This window comes from Gallus gallus, chromosome 2 (assembly GCF_016699485.2).
Source record: "Gallus gallus isolate bGalGal1 chromosome 2, bGalGal1.mat.broiler.GRCg7b, whole genome shotgun sequence".
NCBI lineage: Eukaryota > Metazoa > Chordata > Aves > Galliformes > Phasianidae > Gallus > Gallus gallus.
This window is the reverse complement of record NC_052533.1, coordinates 49,185,023-49,200,083: the sequence shown is the minus strand read 5'-3', so window position 1 is coordinate 49,200,083 and position 15,061 is coordinate 49,185,023. Positions and strand designations below refer to the sequence as shown.

The following is a 15,061-nucleotide window of genomic DNA, read 5'->3' as shown; positions in this document are numbered from 1 at the left end:
GAGATATTTTGGGTGGTCAGCACACCCCACCACTGATCTGTACAGACTACCTGGATTGCTTGACAGAATTTTTGACCAGGTGAGCTAGGAACTCTTGATTTCTGTGGCATCTGGTGAGAAATGTCTGCTGTTCTCAAACAACCAGATCATGAGAAATTTGCTATCATGTACACTGTCAAGATACCGCTCTGGACTTTTGTTGCGTATTATGATACTCTGACTCATTTTGCTGCATCTTGTAAAACAAATAAATTATGAAATAATAAGTGAAGCATCAGTGCTGTCTTGGGAAATATCATTTCAGGGGAATACAACTTCTGCAGAATGACATCTATTTTTCATTCTCCTTCACAAAGCTGCATTTCTATTAATGAAAGTAACGGCTTTATTGAAGAAATTTGAGGCTGTGATTTTGGAGCCACCACGTGCCTTCATCTGATAGACCAAAAAAAAAAAAAAAAAAAAAAGAAAGAAAGAAAAGAGAAAGGTTGTATCAATAAGGGGGAAAATTAAATATATAGGAACCTTAGAAATTGCACTGAATATGCACAATCTTAAAATCCGTGTTTTTTATGGTCTGTATGTGATGGTTTGCAGGGGTTTCTAAGCCATCAATGCAATATTTTCATTCTGTGATCAATAATTATTCTGTTAGGTGATAAAAGTACGCGACCTTTACTAATAGAGAGTTTACTGTTGCAAAATGTGCAGAGCAGAAGCACAATTTGCAGGATTCTCAGGGCTGAGGATTTCTTATGCAGATTTGTATTTGTTTGTTTGTTTTTTATAGAAAGGTATAATTTTGTTACCATTGCAATTGAGAGATTTACTCTCAAATTCAGTGAAAGCTGGCCCTTGTCTGTGGGTACTTTAATGTCATGTATCATGCAACACTTGCTGATGAAGGAAATTTCATATGGCTCTATGTAGCTTATATATTTGACCAGCTCTGTGACTTATTGATAAGATAGGCTTAGGGAGATCCAGGTTCAAAATTATTCTTTTGAATGAATTGCCAGAATTTGCCGCAGCACTTATTGCACAATATTTGCATCATGTTTTACTGCTTCTTGACTTCTTCTTAAACATTGTCCTAAGCAGTGGTTGCTGATGACTCATAACACTAATGAAGCCCAAAAGATCTTACAGTGGTTTAGGATAGCAGGAGTAGAATGCTACAGTAGTCCAGTTATAAACATAGTGTTTGAGTAATCTCTGACCTTTACATGCTGTTTGTTGAAAACTAACTAGCTTACGATAGAATAACTCTTAATGATACAGTGTCATGTGTATGAGTAAATACAGGGCTTTTAATGGAATTAAAGGCAGATAATAGAGTTCATAATGTTCTAGCTGCCGTTACTGGTTCCAAAACATCAGAAATCTTTAATAACTAAAAAATTGTTACCATCAGGGTACATGTTCAGCTGAACCATGTTGAAGAACCTAGTTGCTGAATCTATTTCCCATTCTCTTCACAAGTTAAGAGGCTATACAAGCATGCATGCTAGAGAACATACAAATTGGAAAGCTAATTTCTGTACCTTTGCATTACTTCAAAGCACGAGGTATCTTCCCAGAAGGAGAACTTCCCTCTTCTTTCTGTTGTGTGCTTACAGATACCCCTCTTCAGATCTTTGAGTGAGAAACTCAATCATCTCCTTTCCTCCCTGTCAGTATTGTTCTACTTCTGCCACCTCTTTGCCTCCCTTTCTTGCATGGAAAGTAGAAAAAAGATTGCCTCTGCAGTGTGTTAGGATGTTACACTGTTACATAGGACAATAAAATGTGCCACTACTTATTTGGATGGTACTTTTTACTAACCAATATGAAGATGTATGTGTGTATATTTTCATGAGGGACACAACATCGAGATATCACTGCTCTTAAAACTTACTCTTTGTTGTGTTGTAAATTATTAAATCCAAGGATTAATTCCCTGATTACTGCAACCAGTACCTGTCTAACCCATTCCTTGATGTGCAACTTCAGTCCTGAAGCAGGGGAAGGGTTTGCCTTTCCTTGGAGCACCAAAAGTAGTCCCAAACCAAAGACAGATGATTGGGCTAGGCACTCCTGTGCTTTTACTGTCACTCTACATCTACTCTAACATCATCCTGATGGGTCTTTTCCTGCATTCAGAATTTAACTGATTAATGGATTTAGGTTTAAAAAGTTTTGCTAGAGATAAAATTAGTGTGAAAACTGTCTTCATTTTGTTGAATCCATAAGTGAATTCAGTCTGTTTCTGTAGTATATTTAGGCCTTTTTCCATGTATATAATCTAGTATTTCCAAGGCTGTAAAACATGTGCTCTCTTCTTCTGGTACATTGCAAGCTATAGACATTTGATTTTCAGAAATAAAGGCTTTCAGTTCCCTGTAGGAAGCTGGGACAGGCAAGTGAGTTTGGCACATGTAATCTGTGTTTTGCAATGCGTGTGCAGTCTGTGCAAGTGAATATTTTTTGAGAAAGACCAAGATGATTCCTTTCAATCTGAGTTTGTTATGATTCTCTGCCTCTGAATGCCCTGACCATTGCTGGCACTAATGGCAAGTCCTTTACTGACATCAGAAGTCCTTTGGCTTCAATAGAGTTATAACAGTTCAAACCAGTTGAAACTCTGGCTCCTGAGGTATTCACACACACATCCTTTTGATTTCTAATTATCACATGAAAAACATGAGAAAAATTCCAAAAGCCATCACTCATATTTTGCAGCTGATTCCATATGGTGTAGCTGTATGTGAGAAAATGTGACTGCGGGCTGATGTTCTTATAGATTCTAAGCACTTAAATGAGCACTTTTAAAGATATTGGTAGGTAATAAGCACAGAGAGTTTCCAAATTCTTCAGGCTATTGAAAGTGTCCTGGGGAACAGCTTTGTAACAATGAAGTGATGTGCTATAGTTTAGTACAGATTTTACTGTAAAGCCTGTGAATTATTAAGTCCAAATTGTGATACAGTCAGAGATAAAGTAAAGCAGTCTGTTTTCTCCTCTTTAGTCTTGATTTTTTAAAAGACTATTGGCATAAGATAAAGAAAGATCCTTTTGATGCATTTGCCAAAGGAACAGTTGAGACTTCACAGCAAACTGCAGGATACCATAGCCAAACTAAACATAATTACATACACTATTGTTTTTTAGGAGCTATATGCTTGCAAAGTATTACAATATTTGGAATACTATTTGAAAAATAATAAGCCATGTATGTAAGGGCATGGATTTTCTGTAAGTCTAGTGTGGCCTCATTTTGAGTGGTTTCAAAAGGGAGTATAGTGTTCTTGGTCATTTACACTTCTTTGTCCTTAGGACATTAGCCAGGCTGACTTGAACTGGACTGGAGCTGTAAAATATACCTGTGTTCTTTGACTGGAATTCTTCTCCATCCAAGTGACTGATAACACAAAACCAGAAATTTTAGCATAGAGAGTACATTTTGTGGCCTATTAGTTGCATCCTATATGCTTACATCATGTAACACTATTCATCAGGAAGCTCATGAAATTGCTCTTTTCTTGATAAGTCTGGCATACTGTACGTGTGTAAAATGTAACTGAAACTTGTTTGCAATAACATAACTGTAATTTCTTTTTTACATTCTAGTTGTCTTTCTTGTCTGTTTATTTTCTTTTCCAGGCAGAGGGTTCCAGGCTCCAGAGAGAGCTGAGAGCATATCTAGCAGCCATCAAAGGTGATTTTTTATGTTTTAAGTTGTTTTCATAAAGCAAATTTGATAAAAAGCAAGATAAATATTCTTATTTAAGATATACAAAGGCAAGTACAAGTACAACTGCTTTAGTCATTAATAATCTACTTTTCTGTTTTGGATCTGACGTGGGCTGTTTAATCTGTTGCTAGAGTTTTTGCATTTTCTGATGACAATTCATGTGTGTACATAGTCTTGCACACATGGCTTACCCTCAGCTGTCCTTTGTGTGCAGATCTGCTGCCCTGAGCACCAACAAAATCTGTGCATTACTCATCTTTGCAAATGCTATAATACAAAATACTCCATACAAGACAAGAGATCCCTTGCAGGTGTCTCGGTTTCCTTACATTTCCTGGTGTTACTATTTGGATAATAGGTCTTCTCTTTCTGAAATTGTGTTCCCTAAGATGTTGTGATTTCTTGTTAGCTTCTGACTGGTTGATCTATTTTTTTGTTTTCAAAATTATTTTTTTTTAAAGATTGAAAATAGGATGTGGTCACTTAATAATAAAGGTCCAAGTAGCAGAAGCTCAGTGATTAAATATCAGAGAATAAGTAAAGAGCTATTTAAATCCTAGTGGATGCTCATAAATCCAGCATATCCAATTTAGCACGATATACAGCAGTTATTCTCTGTCATCCCACTTCTTTTCAGAGGAGCTGGAGGCAAGGTCCTAGATGAAAGGGAATAAGAGTTTGTGACATTTGTAGATTCATTAATAACTTCTTGAGATAAATAAAGAAAATCTGTATGCATACATATTTTTAGCCTGACACCAGTCCTGCAGGAAAAATACTGTAAACCAGTTCCGACATCTCTGGTAATCAGTGTGTCATAAAAATTCAGCAGCCATTAACAAGCAGAGAAGCTCCGTTCAATGGGAAGTGTAGGATGGAGAGCAAAGTAGTAGCTTGATATCTTTGATTTTCTATTATTTGCTGAATGGGCTGGAAAAGGAAAATCCTATACCAGACAAGAGGTAATTCTCCTTGTAGGGATTTGCACAGTGTTTGGTTTTTTTTTTTGGGGTGGAAGGAAGTTGGAAGGAATTTCAACATTCTTCATTTATTTGGGACCCATTGGATACTGATTTTATATTCTAATTCCATTCCCAACACACATTATCAGATGTATGCATAGCCAGAAGCAGTGTGATGAGGCTGCTTGGCCAGATGGCTTCTCTGTCATGTAGGCTGACTGTTTACATGCTGCTTTGATTTCCGTGTTGGTGACAACAACCCTCCTCCCCATGTTTCATTTTCTTTCTCTCTGACTCTTCTTGTCCTTGCACTTTGTGCATTAGTGATACTTTAGCTGGCTTACTGTCTAGTGGGCTATTCTTTCCACTGAGTTTTAACTTCATGTGAATTTTTTCACTGTGCAAGTTTTGCCTTTTTAGCAAATATAAAAAAGATGCTGTTCTGCATCTTTCTCTTCTCACAGCCTGTAAGTCCATATTTGAAAATAACTTGGAATGGCTTTCTCCCTGGGAATGTAAAGTGTTTGCTAACACCTTGTTATCTTCCTGTCTTAAAAAAGACCCAGTCATAACCAGCTCATAACAGCCTAAGAAATGTTATTCTCCAAAGCCAACAAGCCACTGGTGATCATCCTTGGCACATGTGCTGGAACGCATTTCTGCTGCAAAGTGGGACAGCAGCCCAGGGCAGCGCTCCTTGATACACAGGTCTGGGGCATCCTCAAAGCTGATGAGCTCAGCAATGGTGAAAACCCCTCCAGATTTTGGGTGGTAGAGATCATCAGAAAATGGACACAATTGCTATTCTTTGAAGAACAGACACCATCAAAAATTTTGGGGGAGCTACTCAGAAAAAACATATGAAGCTCCACTACAGATATTCAGGTGCTGAAGTGGTATTTCAGTACATAGGACATGTGGGCTTTGAAAGTACACTGTGATCAGGAGTTCATTTTGCAGGGAAGAAGGTTGATCATACAAAATGCACTTGATATCTTTGTGTTCTTACAGATGGAAGAAAAGCAGTTCACTTTATAGGGTCATTTTAGAGTAATTCAAGAAATGGCAAAATAGCTAACCTTTCTCCAATTAAATGCATTTTATGAAGCTGGAATGTTGTCAGCTCTGGTAAAAATTGCCATTTTGCTGTGTGACTTTCGAGTGACTGAATATTGGAAGCTGAAAGTATGAGATCTGTCCACAGTTAAAGCAAAGGAGTCTTCTTAAAGCCCTTTACCCCTTTGTTCTAATATACCTAATATTTTCTGAGGTTTATTAGCACACATTCTTAAAGAGAATTTCTGCTATATTCAGACTCCATCCCTACATCAGATCTGCTTCTTAGTCTCAGTTCAGTCTTGCCTTTACTACTAGTTGCTTAAGGATCCAATAGAATCATATAATGAAGCTGTTGTAAATCTGAATGATTTATATGTGCTACTTTATTTAACCTGCATGGTAGATTCATGTCTGCTATGCATCAGTTGTGTTTGTACTGACAAAGCTGTGTGCTACCTCCCATAGCTGTAGTCATCTCTGCCTCAGTCTTTGCCTCTTCCTATCTCCTTGGCAACGTGCATCTGGATTCTCTACTCCATGATATTTTTTTGAGCTTTTTAGAGCTGTAGGAGACTTCAAAGGTTTTATGGGCTTGTAGTTAAAGAAACGTTAAATCAGCCTCCCAGTTTCTACCATAAGCTCTTTGCAAGTATAAGTGCAGATGAGTAGATATATCCTGGGATTTGCCTGAAGGTAACAAGCTGACAGAGGTGGAAAGGAATCCTGCTTCATAAAATGGAGTGTTTTTCAAGTAGTTTAATGTAGTGTAAAATAGTAACTGGTGTATAGGGAGAGAAATGGAGATTATGAAGGGCTGTAAGCAACTTTACTATCGAGTTGTCAGTCTGTGGCTGACAGAATTACACATATCCTTCAGACGAATGAATCTTAAAATCACTCATTTGTTTCCTGAGAAGCAATAAAACTATTCATCATCTTTCTGTGAAGTTTAGCCAATGAATTATGAAGTGGTTGAGTTGTTCTAGTGAAAATTCTAATAAGTAATGGGCAATAATGAATGTAACTCATGTGGCAAGACAGGTCATTCCCTTGGAGAATCTCACATGAAGTTCTCTTCTCCAGGCAAATAATAAAATATTAAAATATAAAGCCAGAATAAGGTACTTTCCTTAGTTAGGAAAATGGAATTTTCTTCTTCATTCTGCCTAGATTTCCCTGCCAGGACATGAGGATATGCCACAGTGTATAGGTCCTGAAATTAGCGTGGGTTCCCAGGCTGGTCTCAGTCTCCATGGCAGCTTGAGTATATTGGAATTGTGATAGCAAAGAGTCACTTGTCCTCTGCTATCCCTAGGGCACTGTGATGGGACATCTGTACATACATCCACTGAGGATCCCTACTGCATTTTGTGCCTCTAGGAGTCTGGGTAGAGGCCCTTTCCCAAAGAAAGATATAATATTTCACGTGAATGTCTCAAACTTCAGTAACAGAATTATTTAGCATCATCTTTCCTGAATGATTCAATTACTTCTCGTTATTAAGTGATTTAATTATCAAGAAGTGGTACTTAGTGAAACAGCTGATATTAAATATAAAATTCTAAATGTTCATCAGCAGTAAAAAATATTTTCACATTTCATAGTGCCTTCATGACTTGCTCTAAACAATTTATCTTTCTCAGCGACAGCAGCTGAAAACAGCAGAGAGAGACAGCCTGAAGTCTATGGATGACGCTAATCCTCTTAAATTTAGTGGTGATTAATACATAAAAGGTATCTGTGTGTAAGAAATATTCAATGTGAAAGCCAAAATGAAAGAAATCCTTGAACATTGTAAGTTTATACCTGTAGGCATGAAAAAGACCGAGAAGGTGCTGGGTTAGTACTTACCTCTGCTTTCCTTTGAGATATTGCAGTAAGCACAGTATGGATTTAGTAGGAAAATAGTAGCCTGGGTGGTCTTGTCCTTTGGGAATTTCATACTGAAGCTTTCTAACCAAGGGAGCCAAATGTTATTATGTGCATCTGCTTCACACTGCAGCTGGATTTAGCTGATGCTTTTTGCAGGGAATATGCTTGACTGAAAGACTGAAGATTCTCAGAAGTGAAGGAAATGTAGAAGATGTTGTAAGCTGATATCCCTCAAGAAAGTGCTGCTAAGCGTCTTTCATTTGCTCTCTTAAGAGATGCATGCTCCAATTCTGCAGTATCTAGCAAATAACGAAGTATTTAACAAAGTCTGTGTATGTACAGGTGCTCTACTGAAGGCAAGCCCATGACTGAGCTGAATGCGGATTGCAGGAGAGATTAGGGGAAAGCTGTGCTAGCAGGCTGCTGCCAGAATGTATGTTGCAGATTTAGAGTGCAGCGTTCAGAAGGGCAAAAGTTCAGGTATCAGAAAGGATCAGGTGTGAGCAGGGATGTGCAGACCTTCCTAGTTTGTGTGTTTGCCCTGAGTGGACAGGGCACAGCCCTCCTAAGCATGGCAATACTGTGCTGGTTTTGCCTCACCTCCTGAGTTTATTAATTCATAGTGACATTAAAGAAGATTTTATATGAGTGCTCCCTGGAAAAAATATGTCAAGGTCATCTGTATTTTAGTGTAATCTGCCATACAAAAGAAAAACAAACAAACAAAACAACAACAACAACAAAAACACCTCTATTCAGTAATTCTTTCTAAGCCCGTGACAAATTATCCTTAATATCTACCACAAAGAAGAGAAGGAAAAAATGTTTCTTAAGTTCTTGTGCTGTACAAATTCTTAAAGCTGAGCTCTGTCATTCAGAAGCACCCCCACCACAACCCCTGAAAAAAATTAAATATTCCAGTTTGGCACAGCATCATTTGATTAAAGAGTGAGAATCTGTACTTTCTGAACACAGGGTTCCCTTTCTTTGTAAGTTTTCTCCCCCTTTCCCTCTCTTGAGGGACAGCCGTTTAATTGCAACCTTTTCCATACTATTTTTTCCTACCATTTCTACACTAGGAAGTGTGCAATCTTGCATTTATTTTCCTCTCATACCCTGAATGTGTGTTTTGGAGTGCTGGTGGGAATAGCAACTGACTACGTCAAAACTGCTCCTCTAGACATATAAGTTCTGAGTGAATTATCTTCTTCTGCTCCTAAACATTTATTTATGAAGAAAACAGAGGTATTGATGCTAAATCTAGCCACTTAGCAGTTTAATCTGAAAATCGGATTAAAAAACCGCTATTGCTGTTGGACTCGATGATCTTTAAGGTCTTTTCCAACCTGAGCGAGCGATTCTATGAATCACACTAGAGATATTTTCAAGAAAGCACAGATGTGCTGCACCAAACAGACTTTGAGTAATTTTTATTTTTTGTTTAAGGGTAATGCTAAGACAAAAATTTACAGGCTGCCCAGAGAGGCTATGGGGTCTCCTTCTTTGGAGACATTCAAAACCCACCTGGACACTTTCCTAGATGACCTAATCTTGGTGTTCCTGCTCTGGCAGGGGAATTGGACTAGGTGATCTTTTGAGGTCCCTTCCAATCCCTGACATTCTGTGATTCTGTGAAAAATATTTAGTAGTCACTGCTTAGATTTTGCAAAGAAGTTTAAATAAAATTGTCACTTTAAAATTACTGATCTTGAACTTAGTGTCTTATATGAGATAAGATACAGCAGTTCCCATAAATCTCTGCCATTTAATCACCCAATCCTGGAAATGCTTTATCTTGCTCACAGGCAGGCATGGACTCATTGTGGACAAACTAGGAAGCTGTCCTATAGGATGGAAGAGCTGAGAATAATCAAAGACATGCTGCTATTTGTTTGGCTTCTCTGTGACGGTCTTTCAAGTAGATATTAAATGTCTTCAGGGGGCAGGACAATGGTCCAAGTTGTTTTCATGTTCCAATAGATTTACTTCAGAACAGCAAATGAAATTCCTAATCTAATAGAATTTTTTTCATGCATAAATATGGGTTAATTCTGATATGAAGGAGATTTCTCGTTAGCCTGAGTGAGCTGGTTGAACATAAAGGTTTTGTTTCAGCTCTTGAAAATTACGTTCTAAACATACCAGAGGGAATAGTATACTGAGTACACATAGATTAAAATGAAGATATTTATCAACAATTTCTTGTTGTTTGTACCTACTTATTCCGTTTTCTGTTTAATTACAGGGATGCAAGATGCCTCAAAGAAGCTTACAGAGTCTCTCCATGAAGTGTATGAGCCAGATTGGTATGGACGAGAAGATGTGAAAATGATTGGTGAGGTAAGATATGTAGAAAGATGAAAAAAGTAGTATTTTTACTGTAAATTGATTCATCTGAGCTATCAAGGAGAAGAGTACATCTGAAATTTCCCTTAATTCTATATTGTGTGATAAATCAAATTTTCTGAACATAGAAATTCTTGGTCTTGTGAAGTGTATCTCCTCCTGATTAGAAGTCCTATTTGCATTGTCAGTTTTACAAAGTAGCTGGCATAAGATCCTGCTGAGGTCAACATTAGCCAGATGACCAGAACTTGTCCTCATAGCATCTGATGGACAAGTTTGTGCTATTCTCTTCAGCCTTGTTTAGCTTCCTTCAATGATTAGAGAAATACAGGCTTTTCTAGAAGACATGGGGGAGTCTAACTTGAGGTACTCTCAATTGCCTAAATAAAAATCCTTAATTCTGAAGGAATTTTGTCAGCAGAAGTGCTGGTGGTGACAAGAAAGTGCTAACCATTACCAAAGTAACTTTAAACCATGTGACGTTCAGTGTGCAAGGCCTCCTGGATAATATGATAAACAAGAAATTGGAACATAAAGCAGTCTTCCCAAATCAACTGAATGATTACTTTCTTCCCTGTGGCTGCCTTCTTCTACCTTTCCCTGCTGCTGAAGGCATGATGTATTTTTGATTTTAAAAGCACTCAACTTCCAAACATGTAAGAAGAGATACCATGCCATTTATATCCTCTTAGGTTAAATAGCTGGATGATTTGGTGCTGCATCTTGCTGTAGCACCTCACTGTGTGTCTGCAGACTATTAGATTTTACACTTGGAAATTTGTAATTGCATATGCAAGGGCCAAAATTCTGTGTTGTCTCCAGTAGGTATGAGGATAAATGACAGATCTGTCATCTTAATAAGGGACTCATATGGGCAATATTACAAAGTTGCTGCTTCTGTTTTTCTTCCAGTATGATCACAAGTGTAAATTTATGCATCCCTCAACCTGGAATTCAAAAGAATGGCTTATTTGTGCAGTCCGAGATATAAACGATTATTCAAAGAAGGATCCATCAAAATGACCTAGTTCTGCCTGGTAGGAAAGATGATGGCCTAAAGGACTCTTGAGCAATGTTTTTGGTCCCATTAGCTTTCAGATAACCTCCATGATCCTAATTTGTCTAACATACATATCAACGAGATGCAAATGCACATACTTGCTTACTATCATGTAATGCTGTGCTCTGTAGACCACCATGAATAAATGTTGCCTTAATAAATGAGGTATTTTATAAGTATGATTAATAGATTGTAATAATCCCTTAGGGACTCTATTAGGGTAGAAAATGAATGAACTGAATACTGACATCACACAGCATTTGCAATGTGCCTTGTGGTGGCTCATGATAAAGTAAACACTAGAGAATAGCATTCTGGACTTGATTTAAGGATAATAGCCCCCTTTAGCCTCCCTCCCATCAAAGGGAAATTCAGTCATATTAAAATGTGCAAAGAGAGAAGGGGAACAGGATGTTTAACATGTGCTAATGACTTGCTTAACTGAGAATCCAGGACCTGGAGCCCTGTGTAACTATGTAATAGGATTTTGCTTCTGGCAAGGAATTGTACCCAACTGTCCCCGGGTTCCTTGTCACATCAGCTGCATTAACATGTTCTTCAGAAACTGAAAGCTACAAAGGGAAGCTTCCCAGAAGCTGCAGAGAGGACTGGGAAAAGCTGCTATAGCTTCTGGGATTCATTTGTTTTGTTTATTGACAAGTTTCAGATCTGCAATCCCAGTTTTCTAGCAGTGGGAGGTAGAGTTCAGTCTGTAAACCAGTCATTTTGTCAGGTGCACCTTTATGGCAGAAAAGTTATGGAGTAGAAGAATGGACCTTTCTTAGGGTGAACCTCCACAAGTTTTATTTTAAAAATCATAGAGTATCCTAAATTGAAAGGGACCTGCAAGAATCATTGAGTTCCATCTCCCTGCTCCACACAGGACAACCCAAATTTCAAACCCCGAAACTAAGCTTACAAAAACTTGTTCATGAGAAACTCACTTCTTTCTTTTTCTTTTATTTACTTTTTAATTTTTAGTTGTCTTTCCTTTCTCTGTAAAGAAAGTTTATCATCTGTGAGCATAGTCAATGCTGGGGCCACTTCAGATTCTGCACTGGTAATACTCAGGAATCTGAAATCCCGAGGAAGATCTTGAATACGCGATACCCTTACTTTCACAAAACATTTACTATCTCAAAAAATGGAAAAAAAAAAACTAATTTTTGAACTAAAACCTCTTTTTTGTTATTAATTAAAGCTTGCAATACCAAGGTACAATTTTTTGTTTACTTTATGGCTGCATTCTGATTAATTGCCATAAAAAGAACACTTTAAAACTTCAGAAATATTAATCTGCACCATTACTGTGTGCATTTCCCCTACATTTGAAGTGAAATTAAACTATTAAGTGCATTTTTTTTTCTCTTTCAATCTGTCTTTACAGAAATGTGATGAACTCTGGGAAGACTTCCATCAAAAACTTGTGGATGGGTCGTTGTTGACTTTGGATACATATCTAGGACAATTTCCCGATATCAAAGTACAGTAATGTTTACCTACAAAGGAGAATTTGTAAATACCACCAGTCACTGTTGAGTCATAAAATAAACATAAAATTAGATTTCACACACAGTCTTGTTATGTAAGCTAATCCTTTGCATCAGGCTGCACTGATTTTCCAAAATAATTTTCATGCTGTAGTACTTGTATGTAAATTAGCCTTTATACAAAAATAATAATAATAATAATAATATTAAAAAAAATTACAATATTTCTTCCTGTTCCAAAAAGTGTGAGGTAGAACTGTTTATATTTTCATGTCATTATATGGACAAAACTGGAAATTCTTTGTGGGGATTTAGAATCAAGCAGTTATCCAGTTATCCTACAGCCATCTTCTTTGCCATTTATATCAGGGCAAAAAAATCCCTATATTACTAATACTCAGTTTCAGACTTGCTGCTAAGTCAAACTGTGCTTATGTTTTTGTTTGTAGAATTCACTTGTAATATGGAACTTTGTAAAGTCAGCTTATAAGAGAGAAGATTTGCTTAGTTGCAAGATTAAAATTAAAATTCCTATTATACGTTAAAAGTTCCTACTATATTATATCTAACTTCTGTATCAGAGCAACTGTATTGGAAACTACATTTTAAGCATTTTTTCTACTCTAAAAACACTATGTTAACTATTCATTAAATTTGCACACTGTATATGAGGTAAAAGGAGAGTGTTACCATGAATTTAACAGGTCCGCTTATTCTGGAGAATGAGATAAGTCTTGCATAACATTGATACCTCACCACACCCACAGAACAGTCTTCCAAACCATCTGTGTATGTATTTCTTATTTAAAATAAGATTGTTAGTTTTTCTCTTTTTGCATGCCAGTGTTCTTTAGTGACATTATAGTAAGCTGGTATTGAATGGCAGATGAAGGAGAATACAAACATGTTAAATGACTTAACTTAAAATAACTTAGAAAAAAGAAGTGAGTTGTACTGACTTTCATTTTTACCTCTGTACAGACACGTATTGCAAAACGAAGCAGAAAGCTAGTGGACTACGACAGTGCAAGGCATCATCTAGAAGCCCTGCAGAGCTCCAAAAGAAAAGATGAAGGCAGGATTACAAAGGTAGTGCACTGGAAAGGATGCTGGCTGATGACTTGGACAACTCCAATTCTGTGCAGAGACTTATCACAAAGTTTCTCTTCTTTTTCCTCTTTCAGAATTAGAACGAGTGAGATATTATCCTTAAGGATAGAAGCATTTTAAGTATTTTGGTGGATGGGAGGGCACATAGCCAATTTTAGGAGCGAGTCCTGTTTGAGCTCCAACTTTATCTTTTGATGTGATGTAGGACACAGCCAGCCCTGTGTTGGCCTTTGTTGTTTATGACTAAGTCACATACTTTGTCAATAAAAATTCAAATTGAGTCACCAAAAAAATTAAAAAAAAAAATCTCACCATGTGACAGAAACAGTTTTTCCAGGTTTACTCTGTATTATAGTGACAGGAGAAGTCACCCTTTTTTTGTTTTAGGCAGAAGAAGAGTTTCAAAAAGCACAGAAAGTGTTTGAAGAGTTTAACACTGATTTGCAAGAAGAATTGCCGTCTCTGTGGTCACGGTAAGCCTAGGCAGATATTGCCTTAAAGGCCTAAAGGGACACTAGGAAAAGGGAATGAGGGGATTTTAACAAGCTGGTAGAAGGTCCTTGAAATCCTATCTGTCATCTTTTGAAATAGTCACAGGGAAAATGCCTTATAGTGATAGAAAATTATTATATTTATTGTAAATGTATTTATGCTTGTTTCTTACAGTATATCTCAGTACTTAAGATTCTTTGTAATATTTTGTTATAAGGTGCAAAAATATCTCATTTTTCTGGATAAAGAACTGTAGCAGAGCACAGAATGGCAGATCATGACTAAAACCCACTGCTTCCATCACCCTTCTCAGAAACTGTGATGCTAGGTATCTGATCCTTTCAAGAAATAAACCAAAAAAAGAGCCACTTGTTGATAAAGGATCAAATATATCCACTGTCAAGAGCAACCATATAGAGCAGTCACACACTGTTCCAGAAGATTTGCAATGGGTCTATTTATAGGTCATATTTCTGTAAAATGTGTCAAAGCAAAGACATTTACAAAGGTATAAAGATTTAATGGCAACTGTTGTTTTCAGTCTTCTGTAAAATACTACCAAAGCAGTATAAGAAAGGAAAAATAATATTTAACCATAATTACTTCAGAATACTCATTTCATAGTTTTACACTGGATATGTTCTTGATGTAAAGGCATTTGATGGAATTGATCATTAGTTTGGGACGTATAAATTTGGACTGTACTTATACAGAATATGCACACAAAATGAGCAGGAGAACAAATGCAGTATGGAAATAAGTATCTCATTAGTGCACGTTCTTTAACACATGGCAGTCTGGAGTAAAAGTATGTTGTGAATTACTGAAGTACACTTTGTCTTCTCTGCCTTCTAAATGAACTCCTGTTAAATTTAAGATCACTGGAGAGTTCTGCTGTGTTTCTGTCTCATTCAGGTTGAAAAACTTCTTTGCACTT

General features: G+C 37.0%; 1 protein-coding gene across 2 annotated transcripts in view; it reads left to right on the top strand.

The window, feature by feature from the left end:
• The window catches only part of AMPH (amphiphysin), a 105,778-nt gene that overhangs the window by 51,454 nt on the left and 39,263 nt on the right, over positions 1–15,061 (top strand). For both annotated transcript variants that reach the window (NM_001004398.2, XM_015281553.4), the window contains exons 3-7: positions 3,643–3,697; positions 9,872–9,966; positions 12,420–12,515; positions 13,504–13,611; positions 14,020–14,105. In NM_001004398.2, the coding sequence (NP_001004398.2) occupies positions 3,643–3,697; positions 9,872–9,966; positions 12,420–12,515; positions 13,504–13,611; positions 14,020–14,105 (440 nt within the window). The remainder of the gene's footprint in view (positions 1–3,642; positions 3,698–9,871; positions 9,967–12,419; positions 12,516–13,503; positions 13,612–14,019; positions 14,106–15,061) is intronic.